General features: G+C 40.2%; 1 protein-coding gene across 6 annotated transcripts in view; it reads left to right on the forward strand.

The window, feature by feature from the left end:
* Positions 1–14,462, forward strand: part of sema3d (sema domain, immunoglobulin domain (Ig), short basic domain, secreted, (semaphorin) 3D) — a 33,775-nt gene extending 19,313 nt beyond the window's left edge. For all 6 annotated transcript variants that reach the window (XM_082539323.1, XM_082539321.1, XM_082539325.1 and 3 more), the window contains 7 exons: positions 445–667; positions 878–966; positions 1,165–1,206; positions 2,595–2,752; positions 7,712–7,776; positions 8,298–8,437; positions 12,478–14,462. In XM_082539323.1, the coding sequence (XP_082395449.1) occupies positions 445–667; positions 878–966; positions 1,165–1,206; positions 2,595–2,752; positions 7,712–7,776; positions 8,298–8,437; positions 12,478–12,942 (1,182 nt within the window). In that variant the 3' untranslated portion in view covers positions 12,943–14,462. The remainder of the gene's footprint in view (positions 1–444; positions 668–877; positions 967–1,164; positions 1,207–2,594; positions 2,753–7,711; positions 7,777–8,297; positions 8,438–12,477) is intronic.
* Positions 14,463–18,811: the final 4,349 nt, after the last annotated feature.

Here is an 18,811-nt window from a genome sequence, read left to right on the forward strand (position 1 = left end):
CTGCACTTATCACTGTTAGCTATTCTGTTTCCATATATTGGATAAGGTGTTTAATTTTCCTCCTAATCGAAAAATTATAAACATGGCTTTAATGTAAAGGTTTGCTGGAGGGCATACTTACATCTGCACATGCAGCCTGGTAATGCATGACCTTCACTTACACTTTGATGAGGTTACTTGAGAAGTTAATCAGATTCATGTTTCATTTTGTTTAAAAAAAAAAGATTAATTAAGCGAAGTAATGTGATGGACAATTTGGTGCTGACATCAAGTGTGAAACAGATGTTTCACATATGCTTTGTCTCCTGCTGTTCTTATTTTAGCCTCTAGAAGGAGACACATACCAATAAATTGTTTGAGTGAATCTGCTCCATAGTTGAACTGGTGGAAGGAAATATAGAAAACACGGTCACTAATCAGCTGTGATTTTTTTTGTAATTTTAGTGCCCAAGCAAAACATATGATCCAAAGATCAAGACCACTAAAGACTTCCCGGATGAAGTTGTCAGATTTATTCGATTCCACCCTCTGATGTATCACTCTGTCTACCCTCTCACTGGTCGTCCTGTGTTCACACGTGTCAAAGTTGACTACACCTTGACTCACATTGTGGTGGACAGAGTTTTGGCAGATGATGGCCAGTATGAGGTTATGTTCGTGGGAACAGGTGAGTCACACCTCTCCTCCTAGTTTTTGTGAAAGTCAACATTTGACCAGCAGAGGGCAGTATATTACTTGTTGTTTTCGTTGGCATTGGACAGATTTTGTGTAGGGTGAAATGAACATATGCAGTCTATGTTTTATATGCTTCAAGCAACTCTCTGAAGATATTCTGGTGGTAATTTCACCCCTCTTTCTTTCTGTCTCACTCTCCTAGATGTTGGCTCCATTCTTAAGGTAGTGAGCATCACTCAAGAAAACTGGTCAACAGAGGAAGTGGTTCTTGAAGAGCTTCAAGTGTTCCAGGTTTAGTTCAAAACACAGTTATTCAAATAAATACACACATATGTTACACACTGATTTGCTGAGTTTTGTTTCCTCATAGTGTAGCTGTCAGTGACTTATAAGACAGTGAAATATTTATATGTAATGAATACATAACTGACCTCCAATAATTTATATCCATTAGCTTTTAAGTTGATGGAGTTTGTTTTCTTTTTGCAGAATCCCTCGCCTATCCTTAGTTTGGAGATCTCGTCTAAACAGGTTTGTTCTGCACACTTTGTGCAATTGTTCGTGCAAATTTGCTCTTCGCTTCGATTAAGCCACATGCATTAAGTTATATGCACATGGCTTGTGTGGCACAAATCATATAGTTTTTATCTTGTTATTCATGTTTTGGTTTTCTTCTCTGTCTGTAGTCTTCCCCATTTTCTTGTAGCTCTCTCACCCTTACGCCTCATTATATAAGGGTCAGGAATGTCAGTAGACACTTCAACCCCAATCACAGCTTCCATTAATCACCAACAGTGTTTGACCTGTGTCTGTGTGCTTGCCCGCTAGAGTTTTGAGGCGAGTCAGACTAGATCCAGTTGCAACTGCGAAATTCAGCCTATTCATTTTGCAAGCCAAATGTCAGCCTTCACAGAAACCTAAGAATATCTTGGAGTATTCTTTAAGTTATAACCTGATTTTCAAAAAGTAGTAATCATTTAAGAAACTTAACCATGTGCTTTTAATAAAATAAAAAATATATCAGACTCATATCTATATGCAGCCATTCTTTCAGCAGTATACGCTATCTTAAATTGGTCCTACACCACAAAGGAAACCATATGAAGACTATGCACTAAAGCATACTAGATCAATAGCAACCTTGCAACCGAACTTTTTAGAGCAGCAAAGATTTCTTTAAGTTTCTTGAAGACGTTTCACTTCTTATCCAAGAAGCTTCTTCTTAAATTCCAAGCTTAGAGCTGACGAAGCTGGTGAAACAACTTCAAGAAACTACCAGATCTGTTTTATATGAACTTGTTTCAGTGCCAACTCTGTAATTACATCCCATACTACACTGAAGCAAAAATGCCTTCAAATCACAAGTATCACCTCACATAGTTCACTCAAGGCCTTCCGTCTGTAGTCTACTGTTCTGTGTAGGTGTTTATGTTTTGTTGTCCTAGCAGCCTTGTTTCTGTTAATTAATGCCATCTTCGTTCTGTATTGTAATGTGATTTTTATCTGCAACAGATCAAGAATTTAGTGGAAGCCGGTTTTTACTCACTCAGAGCAGTTTAAATGTAGTGTATTTAATGTTGCGTAGAATCTTTTTCTTTATAAAAATAGTACATAGTGTACAAAGAAAATGTTATGCTAAGAAGGGGAAATCTTTAAATCTCTGTGTGATTCATTTAAAGCAAACATGTTCTGATAGATGAAGAATGTTAATGCGGAAAGAGGAAAACTTTTTAATAAATATAATTTTAATATAGAACAAATATTTTTTCCATAAAAAATAGTTTTAGCTTTAGCAGACTTAACTAATTAACTATTTACGCAACATAGTGATATGTCCTCTGTTGATGATGTACAATTGTTAAAGTTGAAGGTGCTTTGTATGTTTGTATGTCTTGAAGCAATGTTGTGTTTTACCATAGCAACAGCTCTACGTGGGTTCAAGTGAGGGTCTAGCCCAGGTTTCACTCAGCAGATGCCACCTATATGGCCAGGCTTGTGCTGAATGCTGCCTGGCACGAGATCCCTACTGTGCCTGGGATGGACACACATGCGCACGATATATCCCTGCCTCTAAGAGGTATGCACATGACACTTGTAGTACTTTTGTATTTTTGAAATGTCCTCATGCATTAATTCAAAGCAGTAAGCCTGAAACAAGTATCTGAACAAACCCCAAAATAAAAGGAAATCATTAGAGTGCAAATGTGGACCGGTGAACACTGACTCGTTGGTTCCATAGTTTGCCAGGGGGTGTGTCTGTTTGTGTGTGTTTCCAAGGCTAGTTCTTAATGCTGGAACTCTCAGACGTTCATAGCTCTCCCTAAATTTTTTTTCTGTTTTCATTCTCTTCACCTCACAATATTTTCCAAGCCATTAGGTAATTATTTTTCTCAGGCAATGATTAAAGATGTTTCAGCGTGTTTTCGGCTGACACTGTCATTCCACACTTGCAGAGTGTGGTCCTTAAGGTGAAAATCAAATCCTGTTCTGTGTTTTTGTTTGTGAGCTTGCTTGCATGAATCCAAGCTCTGAACAAACTGTGCCCTACAGTTTGGGTTCATAGTGCCATATTATTGCCCAGTAGGGATTTTGTTATGGTTTGTACAATAGTGGAGGCCTCCAGGGCTCTTTGAAAGCAGACCTTCAGAGTGTCAGGGAATGTAGGCTACAGATGTCCCACCACACAGGACTAGCAGGAAGTGGAGGAAGAAATCAATACAAACTGAAGGAGCCCAAGTGAGCAACACAAGTCAGAGGTCAAAGAAACTTGTTTCTTTCTTCTTTAAAAAAAAAACCCAAAACTGGTACACTCTAAATGTTTTTGCAGGAAAACAGATAAAAATGCCAACAAGATGATGCCCTCAACTCTGTGTGTATGTATATATATATATATATATATATATATATATATATATATATATATATATATATATATATATATATATATATATATATATATATATATATATATATATAAAAATAAAAACACCCAGCACGCCCCTGCGGGCGGTTTATCCTTCAAGCTCGGGTCCTCTACCAGAGGCCTGGGAGCTTGAGGGTCCTGCGCAGTATCTTAGCTGTTCCCAGGACTGCGCTCTTCTGGACAGAGATCTCCGATGTTATTCCCGGGATCTGCTGGAGCCACTCGCCTAGCTTGGGAGTCACCGCACCTAGTGCTCCGATTACCACGGGGACCACCGTTACCTTCACCCTCCACATCCTCTCGAGCTCTTCTCTGAGCCCTTGGTATTTCTCCAGCTTCTCGTGTTCCTTCTTCCTGATATTGCTGTCATTCGGAACCGCTACATCGATCACTACGGCCGTCTTCTTCTGTTTGTCTACCACCACTATGTCCGGTTGGTTAGCCACCACCATTTTGTCCGTCTGTATCTGGAAGTCCCACAGGATCTTAGATCGGTCATTCTCCACCATCTCCCATTTTGACCTTGGGACTTCCAGGTTGTACTCGGCACAGATGTTCCTGTACACTATGCCGGCCACTTGGTTATGGCGTTCCATGTATGCCTTGCCTGCTAGCATCTTGCACCCTGCTGTTATGTGCTGGATTGTCTCTGGGGCATCTTTACACAGCCTGCACCTGGGGTCTTGCCTGGTGTGATAGACCCCAGCCTCTATGGATCTTGTACTCAGAGCTTGTTCTTGTGCTGCCATGATTAGTGCCTCTGTGCTGTCTTTCAGTCCAGCTTTGTCCAGCCACTGGTAGGATTTCTGGATATCAGCCACCTCCTCTATCTGCCGGTGGTACATACCGTGCAGGGGCCTGTCCTTCCATGATGGTTCCTCGTCTCCCTCCTCTTTCTTGGGTTTCTGCTGCCTGAGGTATTCACTGAGCACTCGGTCAGTTGGGGCCATCTTCCCAATGTATTCTTGGATGTTCGTTGTCTCATCCTGGACTGTGGTGCTGACACTCACCAGTCCCCGGCCCCCTTCCTTCCGCTTAGCGTACAGCCTCAGGGTGCTGGACTTGGGGTGAAACCCTCCATGCATGGTAAGGAGCTTTCTTGTCTTTATGTCAGTGGCTTCTATCTCCTCCTTTGGCCAGCCTATTACCCCAGCAGGGTACCTGATCACGGGTAGGGCATGGGTGTTGATGGCCCGGATCTTGTTCTTACCATTCAGCTGACTCCTTAGGACTTGCCTGACCCTCTGCAGGTACTTGGTGGTTGCAGCTTTTCTAGCCTCTTCATGGTTCCCATTCGCCTGCTGGATCCCCAGGTACTTGTAACTGTCCTCTACATCTGCAATGTTGCCTTCTGGTAGTTCAATCCCCTCAGTTCTGACTACCTTCCCTCTCTTTGTTACCATCCTACTACACTTCTCCAGTCCGAACGACATTCCAATGTCATTGCTGTATAGCCTGGTAGTGTGGATCAGTGAATCGATGTCTCGTTCACTCTTGGCATACAGCTTGATGTCATCCATGTACAGGAGGTGGCTGACAACTGCTCCGTTCCGTAGTTGGTATCCGTAGCCAGTCTTGTTAATGATCTCACTGAGGGGGTTCAGGCCTATGCAGAACAGCAGTGGGGACAGAGCATCTCCTTGGTAGATCCCGCACTTGATGGTGACTTGTGCTATGGGCTTGGAGTTGGCCTCTAGTGTTGTACGCCACATCCCCATTGAGTTCCTGATGAAGGCTCTTAGGGTCCCATTGATCTTGTACAATTCTAGGCATTCCAGTATCCAGCTGTGGGGCATTGAGTCATAGGCCTTCTTGTAATCAATCCAGGCAGTGCACAGGTTGGTCAGTCTGGTCTTCAGAATCAGAATCAGAATCAGAATGGGTTTATTGCCAGATGTTGAGGCTTACAACATTAGGAAATTGCTGCGGTGCTTCAGTGCAGACAATAAGAATTAAAGTGCTATGTAGAAAGAAAGATATGTGCATGAGATATACATGAGATATATACATGAGAATAAGAATTATGAGTGCTACGTAGAAAGATAGAAAGCAGTCTCGGCTGACTGTTCTGTCTACCAGTAGCTGGTGTTTTGCGCCTCTGGTATTCTTGCCAATTCCTTTCTGTGTCCCACTCATGTATTGACCCATGTGCCTGTTCAGCTTAGCCGATATGATGCCTGACAGGAGCTTCCATGTAGTACTGAGGCAGGTTATTGGTCGGTAGTTGGAGGGGACCGGTCCCTTCTTGGGGTCCTTGGGGATCAGGACCGTCCGACCTTCAGTTAGCCATTCCGGGTGTCTTTCGTTAACTAGCAGCTGGTTCATTTGTGCTGCCAGACGCTCGTGGAGTGCAGTCAGCTTCTTTAGCCAGTAGGCGTGAACCATGTCGGGCCCTGGTGCTGTCCAACTCTTCATACTGGAGACCCTTTCTTGGATATCTGCCACTGTGATGGTTACTGGACCCTGTTCAGGGAGGTCGCTATGGTCTGCCCTCAGATCCACTAGCCACTGAGCATTGCCGTTATGGGTTGCGTCCTTCTCCCATATGCTCTTCCAGTATTGCTCCGTCTCCAGCCTTGGTGGTGCTGTTCTCTTATTGTTCCCTTGCCACTGAGAGTACACCTTTGCTGGTTCTGTGGAGAACAGCTGGTTTATTGTCCTGCCTTCTATCTCACTGGTGTACCTCCTCAAGCGGCTGGCCAAGGCTGTGAGTCTTTGCTTGGCAGTTTCCAAGGCCTCAGGTATGGACAGCTTGCTGTATTTCTTATGCACCTTCTTTGTCGCACCTTTCTGCAGCTCCGTTAGTTGGCTAACCTCCCTCCGTGCTACTTTGATCTTGCCCTCTAGCCTCCTTCTCCATGGAGGGTACTGCCCCTTGTGGCTGTTCAACTTGTAGCCAAGCATCTCACTGATCACTGCTGCCGTATTGTAGATCAGTTTGTTAGTGTCGGTAATCGTGGTTGTAGGTATTGTCCGTAGTGCTGCATTAACAACATCTCATTCCAACAACGCTCTGTTTTCGTCTCTTGCCCACCGATGCCTTCTTGTTCCAGTAGCCCACTTTTCATCAGGGTGCCCTGGTTCCTCAACACCTGACGCGGACCTTGTTGATCCGGGCGACGTCCGAGCCGGCATGCTTTCATATTTATCTGTCTCGCTCATGTCTGCGGTAGGCTTGCTTAGCATAGGGGGTCTAGCCTTAGGACCCTTACTGGATACAGACGCCCCAGGCGGTAATCGAACTTGCGATCCTCTGTTCCAAAGGCTGGATAGCGTAGTGATATATATATATATATATATATATATATATATATATATATATATATATATATATAATTTTTTTTTTTTTTTTTGATATCCTATTGTAGTGATAGACAAGATTATCTTATGGAATAAAATGGAGTGGTTCTTCTTCTTTAGCTATACAACTATAAAGCTAATGCCTCCCTACATTTTAAGTGCTTTTGAAAAAATAGTAATTCTCAGACAATTTCTTCACAGGTTTATCACAAGTAATGGCAAATTTGGCATTCACGTGAAGTGTGTCAGAAACATTCATTTTAATAACTATTTGTTTGACTGATTTACAAAATGCAGTATTGAGAAACACAAATAAAGGTATTAAAAACCCTTTTTCTGATTTTTGTTTTGTTTTGTTTTTCAGTTTTCGCATGTTGCAGTGTTAACATCAATCTGGATTTACTTACTTTAATGACTGAAAAGAATTTCACATAATTTTCATATAACAGTGTTATTACCAACTTTGATTTTGGCTTTTTTGGCTAATTATGGCTGTTTGTTTTATAATGTCTAATTCCTGTCGAACCTTTAACTGTGATAATATGGTGATGCTAAAATTGTAATTCATAGAATAGAATTCAGATAAATGTCTAATAAGGACTTCATGAGTGGATAATCTACTAATATAATGTACACAATGTATATTAAATTAGCTAGATGCTAATTTTGTGAAACTCCCCTCGTGGAGAATACTGGACTGTGAGCGTAAAGCATATAAGTTCTTTATACTTTAAATTCTGCATCTCAATACTGAAGACTAAAGTGGTCATACGCTTCCTTGTTTTTTGCTTTGTTTCTGTGTTTACTTGCAAGGCGAGCTAGAAGACAGGACATCAAGAATGGAGACCCTGCCATGCAGTGCTGGGACACAGAAGACAGTATGTACACTTTATGTCTTAAGGGGTTCGGCCACTGTTTGTTTTTGTAAAGCATTTCTTAAAAAATCAGGAAAGCATCTGATCACTTCAAATTCTGTCTGCTTGATAATGAACCTAAACCCGCAGACAGATTCAGGAAGAACTATAAACAGTGTCAAGAAAGACAAAAAAATCCTGCAACAGATGGTATGGCTCCCACGGAGCTCCGATGTCAAGATTACAGAGTCAGATTGGGATCACATGAAGAGACAGAATCAACGGAGAACGGAAGTTTTTCAAAGAAATATGACAATATGTCCAAGATACTTTCATGTTGGCTGACACAGCTGAAATTTGTGTGCTTGTGTATCCATTGTTGGGGTTTTCATGTCATGCAACAAACATGTTTTTAATGACAGTGATGTCCTTTGCCTGGTACTGCATAATTGTCACAAAAAATAATCTAATTATGAGACATACATCAGATACTGTATCTTTGTTAGAACCTGAGAAAACATAGACACTACTTTTGGTTTTTACAGGTCTTGGTACTGGGAGTGTGGAGGAGAAAATTCTCTTTGGGGTGCAGAGCAACTCCACATTTTTCGAGTGTATCCCCAAATCTCAGCAGGCCCGGATTCGATGGTACATGCAAAGACTGGAATCTGAACGCAGAGAGGAGGTTAGAATATTACTGCATTTTTCATAGATTCAGCTCTCCTTCTGTAGTCTGAAAGTCTTTTGCTTTTCTTGGGTTCATGTTGAAGGGGTTGCATTTATTTTCTTCCTACATCAAAAAGTGGGGAAAGGTTAGAGTGCCTAGGAACAGTGTTTGCTACAGCGGCACTAATTTCTCACAGAAATGCTTCAAAACATCAAAACACACCACAGCGGACTTCATGTGCACTGCTTTTGGAGTGTTGAACTTCTCAGCAATTATTTGTACTAAAAATCTCTGCATACGCATATTTTTAATAATGTCTAAGGCCTTGACAGCAAAGTTTCCAGCCATTGCAAAAACAATAGGGTGGGAACAGAAAGGCATAAAAGCAGAAAGAGGTAATATATTTGTATTTGAGGTGTGGAAAGGAACTAAATAATGATGACAGTTGTCTCCTGATTGAGACAACAGAGATGTGCTTACTCAGCACCTCAGTGCCTTCCCCTCCCCCTATCCAAACATACAATCTATCCTGCACCCACTGCAAGTGGCCCTTTTAGTGCTTAACCTCTCTACTTCCCACTACACTAATTTCCTCCTACCACTGTGCTCTGTCCTCTCTCTCAGGGGTGAATGTAAGCACAGTGACAGGTGCATAGGCCACTAAAGACCCATGTGCTTCTTTATGGGCTCACACTGCACAAAGCTCTGCTTTTTGTCTGTGGGTGGATGAATGCATGTGTCTGTGTTTCTTTATGTACCCCTACAGTGAAAAACTATAACAGAGAACTCCCCAGGGACAGCCACGGGTTTTGGTGCAATAAACACAATGTGGTGTTTTCTGTGTTTGTGTGTGTAGGGATGAATAATATGTGACCTGTTGCACTGTTGACAAAGTGATGGCGGCTTGGATGGAGTCAAATAAAGAAAAGTGATTTAAAATTTCAGGTGTTTTGAATTTTAAGTAAGCACATAGCTCCTTAGGATTCATACCATAAAAGTACTTTGCAGGCAAAAGAGTTAAAATACAAATATAATGGAGATAATTTTGAGTATAGGTTGAAAACAGTGCTAAAAGAAAAACATGATAATAAGATAATCATGACAAGGATTAGACAAATACAGGGAAGCTATATAAGCTAAAAATAATAATAATTACAAAAAAACACGGCCAAAGCTGGAGCATGATTATGAGATTATTATGTGACTATACATAGTTACTATATATTATACTATAGTATTTCCAAATACATTTGCAAACTGAACAGTGGAAGAGCAAAGTAGTTTATGAGCAATATTGCCTTAAAACACTTTTTTTCTCGTTTGTGAACTCAGACAACATAAAGTAATTATATAATAATTTCTGGTACTTAAATTATTGGCGTTTTTACTTCTTTGTCATGTCGGTTTATACGTACAATTATAGTAAACACAAGATTGTGCTGCTTCAAAGCAGCAAACATTGATCATAAAAAGGATGGAGATCAAGTGAAAAACAAGCTGGAGGTCAGAGGAGCGCACACTTTTCAGATGTTGGAATTCATAGTCAGTTGTGTGGGCGATATCTTGAATATGTTCAGATAGCATTCTTGCAACTAATACCATTTGATTTCTTTAACTGTCTTAATTTTTCTCTTTGTTTTAATTACCTAGTGGCAATGGTGTGTTTGCCGATATGTGTGTTATGTATAAAGTTTGGATCTATGTTTTTAGGCCTTTTTTGGATGCGGAATTGAAACTACATCCCTATTACATTAGTTGGGTGTAATAGTTGTATCTTGGCCTTCTAGCTGTGTAAGGTGGTTTATGTGTTCTCACAGCTGCAAAGCATGTGATCATTTAAGTGTCTTGCACATTTCAATCTCTTCTTTTCTGCCCTGTTTTCTTCTGTCATCCTTTTATCTTCCCTGGCCGTTAACTTCCTCCTCAGCCCGACCCTAATCTTTGCTCACGTCCTGCCCCAATACTCCTTGCCTACTTAGCTTCCTCAAAACTTTCATGCTGTGTCCACAATTTCCCACAGTTTTCCCTCCTGTGTTTCTGGGTTTTGATAAAGGCAACCTCAGCCAGCTGTTCATAGCACCTGCAGCCCAGTCTAAAACTTACTCAACTCATAATCTCCTTATCCAGTGCCTCCTCTTATCTCCTAGTAAAACTCAGCTATTAAAGATGTGAGCTAGAAGAAATTTTGCCATCTTTCTCACATCATGTTTGTGCACACGTGTTTACCTCCTGGAGCCTGCAATGCTAGCCCATTGGGTAATCTCTAATAAGAAAAGTATGGAAAAGGTTAAATGTGTTGCTCAATGCTCATTAGCACAAAGCACCTATTTCTCAGCTTAGGTGGGAATTTCTTAATTTGATACTTAAAGCATCAAATTAACTTAGAAGTAGACTGCAAATATTCTCGCCTGTGTTTCATTTAACAGTTTAAACGTCATCATTAAATAACATTTCATTGCTTTACTCCACATTCATGCAAAGTTGTTAAAACAGAAGAGCATAAGTGTGTTTATGAACGCTATACACCACTATACACTATACACTGGATTGCTTTCCCTTGTAGGAGTTGCTGATGTGATTGCATGCCCAGACACACACAGACATATCCACACACAGGCATACAAATAAAGACAGACCATCTGGCTAAGTTTAAAAGCCTGGCATTGCTATTTAGTCACAGATGCCTTGGTTTTGGATGGAAGAGTGCAGGCGACTTAAAAAGCAATCAGATAGGCACATGAATGCTAATTGGATGATTTTAAAAGGCAGAGGACAGAGAGCCACGTAAGTGTGATTTTTATGTTTTTAATACGTATACCATATGTTTTGTCAAGTCAGTCAGGTGTGTCAGGAAATGAGAATGTGGTATGAGACTGGCTAGTAGGTCTAATGTGTGCAAAAGACAACATCCAGAAAGACTCTGAAACCTGTGGGTGTGCCTCTGCCTTGACTACACATCATTAGTGTCAGATCTGGAAACCACCACAGAGCTATCCAAACACACACACACACACACACACACACACACACACACACACACACACACACACACACACACACACACACACACACACACACACCTACACACCTGTGTATGTAAGAAAAAAATGGTAAAACAAGACCACAGCAAGCACATGGGCAAAAGACATGGTAATATTCTGCATTTCTTATCAGTTACACCTCTGGGGGTCAAAGTGCAGCTGTGGGAGGTATCCCTTTGAAGCAGCCACACTTTCACACATGCTGGACTCACTCCCTCATGCTCTTTCTGTGTCCTCTTAACACAGCTTTGTTTTTTTAGGCTCTGACAGCAGTCACATCATCCGATGAACCGTGGTGGATGCTAGACGGAAATAGGGCCAAAAACATTAGCATGCCACTTACCTTAACAACAAGCACATACATTCCCAGCAGCGCTCAACGTTTACTCTCATTATGCATCTAAAGATCTCTCATCACATAATGACCTGTGCCCACCCACGCCGTGAACTATACTCGCCACACCTAATTCCATATGCTTCCCGTTTTAGGGGTCATTACCTTGTTCAACACAACTTGGTTACAAATCTTCAGAAATGTATGTGTTTGAGGAGGGTGTAGGGCTGTGCGATATGACCAAAATCTCATATCCCGATATTAAGACATCTATCGTCCGATAACGACATAAATCACAAAAATGTAACATTTTCTGTAAATTCTGTGAATCTCGGGCAGCTCGACTTGCGTGAAGTGTTTCCAGCTGGGCGTCGTACCTGGAGTCGAGTGTTTTAACTGATGCATGAAATAATAAATTTTTAGACATAAGTTATAACGGCCGCTGTTTTCTTTGATGGCCACTACAGTGACCATCAAAATAATGAAAAAATATTGCCGTAAACAGTTTATTTTGCGACACCACGAAAAACGATAGCGTAAAATGTGAAACGATAGACGTTTTTATATCGTCATCCGATATATATCGTTATATCGAACAGCCCTAGGAGGGTGATGTGTTAGCTGGGGTTTGTGGTGGTGGGTTGGCATTATGTAGCTCTTATATGTTTCTTGTTGTCTCTCAGGTCAGATTTGATGATCGAGTAATTCACACGGAAAGAGGTCTCCTAATTCGCTCCCTTCATGCTTCTGATGCCGGTGTGTATATCTGTGTAGCTCAAGAGCACACACACTTCACCCATACTCTCCTCCGTGTCACTCTACAAGTTGTTACAAATGGACAGCTAGACAGAAAAGCCAAGCCGAGTGACGACTCTGCCGGGGGGCTACACCATGGAACAGAGGCACGTCAGCGATATAAAGACTACCTGAGAGCGATGAGCTCTCCCTTCAGCTCTCTAGAAGAGTACTGCGATGCACTGTGGCTGGATAAGAGGCCGTTGAGGGTTCGAGGGCGAGGCTTAGGAAATGGCAAATGGAAACACATCCAGGAAATGAAGAAAAGCCGGAACAGGAGACACCACAGAGAGAATGTGGAAAAGAAAGAACATCAGAAGCAAGGGAGGGTAGTGAGGACAGCAGAACAATAGGCGACAGGATATAGAAACATTAAGGATGTTTATATTAACTGGTTTAAGGATCAAGCTAATGTGACTCAGAACTGTGAAACTGCAGTGTCAGATGAGCAAGTAAACTTTAACTCTTAAAGTGACATGAAAGACGATCAGTGAAATATGCAGTGCAAAAATGCAATATACTTAGCAAGCAACTTGAAGTAGTAGAGGTATGTTACAGGAAAACGCACAGTTAACTTTGTAAATAAATTATCCATTGATATCACTCAAGCCTCCGTAGTTTGACAGACTGCTGTTGCTCGTTTTACTCCAAAGTTTCATAGGGCTAATATTCCATTTGGTCACTTAATGACATTAAAAGTTAGGATTTGTAATATTGGAATTAAGATGACGCCATTACTTTCATTATGTATGACTGTAAATATTGATATGACATGTACAGGAGACATAGCATGCTAAGTTTAGTCTTATTACTGACCTATAACAGTAATCATTTATGATGTTATTCTAAAAAAAAATGACATATTTTTGTACAATCCATTTACTCTTGTGTACTGTAGGTGCAATAGAGGTTTTTTTTTTTATTATAACTGTTTGTGAACGTTATTTAAATAAATGTGTCTTGGAGCCTCTGTTCCTTAAATTTATTGCTTACTTATATTCTGTGCACAGATAAAATCAGTATGCAAAAACTTTACTGCTGCAGTTACTGGCAGTCTCAAGTATATGACAGGCATACTCGGAATTAGTTAGGGTTAGCTCAGCTGAGCCTCTCCTGATATAGCAACACGGGTCCCTGTACACTGTATGCAGATGTCAGAATGATTCAGGACCAGCTGGTTTGTTTTTTAGTGTGTGTCCCTGTGTGTGTGAGCGTGTAAAGGTAAATGTGTAAAAGACAAGAAGAAGAAGAGAAAGTGGCAACTTCAGTAGAAACCATTTGAAATATAAAAGGCTGTGATCAAACCCAGTTACAGATTTCCCAAAATAAAATAAAAAAAGTTGAGATGGCATCAGTGTCAGAGGCATGAGCATGAAAACCAAGCATTATGCAACCCAATGTGCCTGGCCTGAATTTTATGTACAGACTTACAAAGAAATGGAAGTAATATGATACACGGTGCTTGTATTTCAGGCTGAAAATAAAATGACAAGGCTCTTCTGTGAAAGGCATCATCACAGTCATGGGAGTCCTGTTTTAATTGATTTAGTGGTAACATCTTAAATTTCATTTTGAGTGAGCTGCTGAAATACTGGAAGAAGAGTCACATAGAAAATTAGTCTCAAACTCAAATATATATATAAAAAATATGACTTTTAGAAATATTATTATCATTACCTCATAGACCATAACTGGTCTATCATAAATAGCTATAACTGCCTTTATGATGGACACTGTGTTTTTCTTACAGAGACACATTTTATTGTGCTTACTTTCTCCCTATCTAACTGTATAAATAGGTCTACCATTTTGTGCTTTTCCACAGTGATTTTCAGAGCTTCTTGTAACAAAGACAATAAATATTTCAAATGCTTCCTCTCTGTCTATTGTTTATTTATCAGTCAGCTGTAAAGAATAAACTGCATCTCCCCCGAACGGAAACAGCAAGAGGACTTTATAAAAACTAGAAAATCTTTTCTTCTAAATATTATTACATTAAAATATTATTTTTCACATTTTTTTTACATTAAATTATTTATCAACTTATTTCACATAAACAAATGTACATGCATATTTTAAGACAATGTATTTTCTTAAATCAAAATTAGTTCAGCTTACCAAACATTTATTTATACTTCACATCGTCCTGTACTGTGGCATTTTCATTTCCCCTCTTTAGACCATCACAGCCAACTGCCACAGTACCACCACACTCTCAAAAAAAAAAAAACAATTTGAAAGACCACTAAGGGTGATAACTGTCAAAAATATCAGCTCACTGCTCAGTGTTGCTATTGCTAATGGTTTCATTTCAACAGCATCAACTTATTATCTTATTATTTATTACAACTTAGTGTTCCTTATTTATATATAAGGCTGAATGATAATGTGCTATCCTGCACAGAAGATCTGTTGTCAGATGCCATAAGAGATCGTAATTGTAGACATAAGCATACTATGTATGCTCAGAGTTAACTTGACCCTCACATGTGGCTGGAAAACAACCCATGAGTGAAGTGATTTGCTGTTCTAGACAGGCAGACAGAAACAGTGGGGGTTAAATGAGGAAACAGAACCATGGAAAGGAACCAGAATTTCTAGAAGGAAGTGGTTAATTTGATGTGATTGGTGTAATGAGCAAGCAAGTGTGCTTAGGAGCCCCTGGAGCGAAGCCTTACAGTGTATTCACACACAGACAAAGGCACACGTACACAGTATACTTCTTTTTCTCCATCAGTGTCATGGCTGTGTGCAGGAAGGCAGAGGGGAAGGACCCAAAATGCAGGACTCACGGAGGCAAAAGTAAACTCAGAATAAACTGCTTTATTGCAGGCTGCTGATCAAACAGAAGACTAACTAAACTGGAAAATATAAACTAACAGGCAGGTAAATACAGTTAACAGAACACACAGCTGAAACTGAGGGTGAATAGACATTGACGACACGACAGAGAACAAAGGAAACACAGGGCTTATATACACACGGCAGTAATCAAGGGATGAGAGACAGGTGGGGAACACACCTGGGAGAAATCACAGCTGACGAGACAGGGGAAATGTAACCTGAACACACTCACATAAGACAGGGACCTTCAGAATAAAACAGGAAACTAACAGACACAGAGGACCAGACAAGACACCATGGACAGACAGAGGGACATACAGGCAGAGAAGACTAAGCACAGGCAAAACCTAAACTAAACCCAGAAATAATAATCATCATCATCATAGGATAGCTAAAGAATCAGAACATAATTATAATGAGCACAATCTGGAAACACACCAAAATACAAGAAACCGAAAAAGCAGGGTCAAAATGACCCAGAACCGTGACAATCAGTTACATTTGTAAAAATTGGTTTCTCTATGATCAGTGATCCACATGGGCAACTACAGCAAGAATTGGTTCTATAGATGGGATCTACAGGTTAGATATGATCTACAAAGCTATGTAGGTGTTTTAGTGCTTGTTTTAGTGTCTTTACCTTACAACATAAAGCACCTACAGGTGGCAGTTGTAATTTGGCACTATATGAACTAATATTGACTTGTGCAACAAGAATTAATCATTACCAGTGTTAAAGGATAAAACTGTCAGCAGCAGTGTTTTTCCCTTTTTTATAGCCTGGGTCAACTGAACAACACATTCCAGTGTTTCAATTGATTTAAAGTGAAAATACACATCAAAAACAGTTATCAATAGTGTAAGTGAAACTGCCTGGCATTAGTTGAGACCAAGAAAAAACAAAAAAACAAAAACCACATAGCAATACCTGTTGACCTGAATCTATCAGCTTCCATTAGCCTGACAACACAGAGAAAGTATTAACGTCACTTTATGCACATGTGCCCAGGTGCAAAACTCCTTTGCAAAGGTGTTTTCTAATGAACCCTGTTCCACAACCTCCACAGTGCCATGCCTGAATCAAGATATCAAAAACTTTGACAGGAAGACTAGAGGGAGAACAGAGCGGAATTGAGATGTCAGACCAAGGAGGTGTTTCTGGTTCTATATTACAGGGCATTTACAGCTGTGCAGATGTGTGTTTGTCAGGCGTTGACAGTGAACTTCTATGATAGCTGTCGGGTTGGGCGGTATTGATGGTGGCCTGCGGGTATTGGAAGGGGAGAGGTATGTGAGTAAGAGGTAGAAACAGTTGTTTCCTCTGAGTAATGACTACCTGTACTCCCTCAGCCTCATTTACAGACATAAGTGATCTCTCTTCTCTCCGGGATCTGTGGCAGGACATGCAATATTCTAAACACCCCCTATGATAGATGTTTTCATCTGCTGTACAAAGAGCTCCTTTGAACCTCCTTGCAGAAGAGATGTCTGCCTCTGCCCTGTTGGTCTCCCTTGCTGTGGACAGTTTTTGTAAACAGGGCTCAGTCAGGATGTATGTTTACCTGCACTGGGTGTAGTGTGTTTACTGCTGTTAAATATCATATACCAAACATACTGTCCTTTAGAGAGATTTTAATCAGGTCACAGTTTTTCTCAGAGTCTAAAAGTCCCTGGGTACTGGCAAGTTCTTATTTGGTTGTTCGTACAAGTTTCTTGAGTAAAATCACATAAGAATTGTATTAAAATAAATTATACAGTACATGGCTCACATACTGATTACCAATGGTGAATACTTTTTATTTGATCTGTCTCTTATAGCTTAATCTAGTTTATCTGGCAATTGGTTTTCACTACCAGAACATGAAAAAGACACAAATCTTAAAACTATTCCGAATTTTCCACAATTCCTTTAACTTGAATTTCATATATATCACAAAGAAAGCTTAATGTGCAGATCCTTAGTTTACAGTGAAAGGAGCTGGAGCCCTAAAATAATAACTGAAATGGCACAATGGGTGAACAAATGCCAATGTTACCTCATAATATTTTCTATTTAACACTGTGGGAAAATGTTGTTAGATAAATGTTTTTGGCAAGCCCCAAACTCTGTGTTGCAATCCTTGCCCTGCTAAAGATTTTTGTTTCCTAAGCTTAACCACAGATGAGGCGATGATCACAAATTCAAGTCTTCAGTGAGAGAGAGGTTTTTGTCATGTCCACCACATCATGCTGTCTCTGACGCAAGTAAAATGAAAACAAAACAAATGAGCCTGAAACTGTCTCTGAAAAGAATTCATCCTCCGTATTTGTGCCGCTGAATATAATTAAAAACTCTTTAGTTGTATTTTTAAGCAATAGCACTTGTGCCATTAAAGTAAAAACAATATTTATTCAAAATTTTCTGCTTTGTTTTTCCATGTCTGGTTTATGTAAGGTCTACTGGTTACCAGAGTTTTACAAATTAACTTTACTCACCAGCATGTTTTGGCTTTTTGCCCCCTCTCATCTTTCTTCTCCTTTTTTGGTTCATCTGTTTGGTGTAGGTTCATCTGTTAAATGTGAGACTGTCATGTGTACCTTGGTTTGTAGAGGAAGAGAGGAGTCCCAATGAGAGTAAAGAGAAACTGAAATATTACATGAAGGGGAAGAGACACTGGACTAATGTGCATGACTGGAAGCAATCGTCTCCAGTGTCTGCTCTGTACTGTGGAACCCCGAATCAGCAAGAGAGTTGATGAGCTTTAGTAAACATGGAAAACCTCCAGAACATCTGATGGAGGGTTTTCAACAGTTTTCCATGCTGGGGTGTCACGAAAGCACTCAGATTTCAAGCTTGATTTTTGAGATCAATATACAAATGGTCCCTCTTGCTTTCTTTATATTTTCCTTTCAAACAGCCTTCAGGCTCAACTTCCAGACTGGTTGTCAGTGTAATGAACTCAGCTATGTCAAAACATAGACAGTGTGTGTTTAAAGTGTCAGATTCTTGTCAGTTACTCTGGGTAGGCATTGGCACAGTTTAATACTTTGTTGACTTTAATCTATTGCTGACAAGTCTCGCACTGATGTATAAAGGTATTAGTATTCAGTATGACTGGGTGGTTATTTCATTCATCAAGGTTAAAAAAAAACAATTGTTTGTGGTTGAAGTTGGAATTTAGATGACTGGGAATGTGAAGAAAAATAATTCTTGAAACTTTTGTTTGTTCTTCATTGTGCTAGAACAAATTTGCTCTAAGATGCTTTGTTGTAGTATTTTGTATGACTAACTTAGATAAGCTTTCTTGTCAATTCTTTAAGTAGTCTTCAGGAATAGCTCTCTGGGCTTCTTCAAGGACTTTTAATTGTCCTGGCTTTTCTTGTATTAGCTGTCAAGAT

This window comes from Aulonocara stuartgranti (genome assembly GCF_965226115.1).
Source record: "Aulonocara stuartgranti genome assembly, chromosome: 7".
Classification (NCBI taxonomy): domain Eukaryota; kingdom Metazoa; phylum Chordata; class Actinopteri; order Cichliformes; family Cichlidae; genus Aulonocara; species Aulonocara stuartgranti.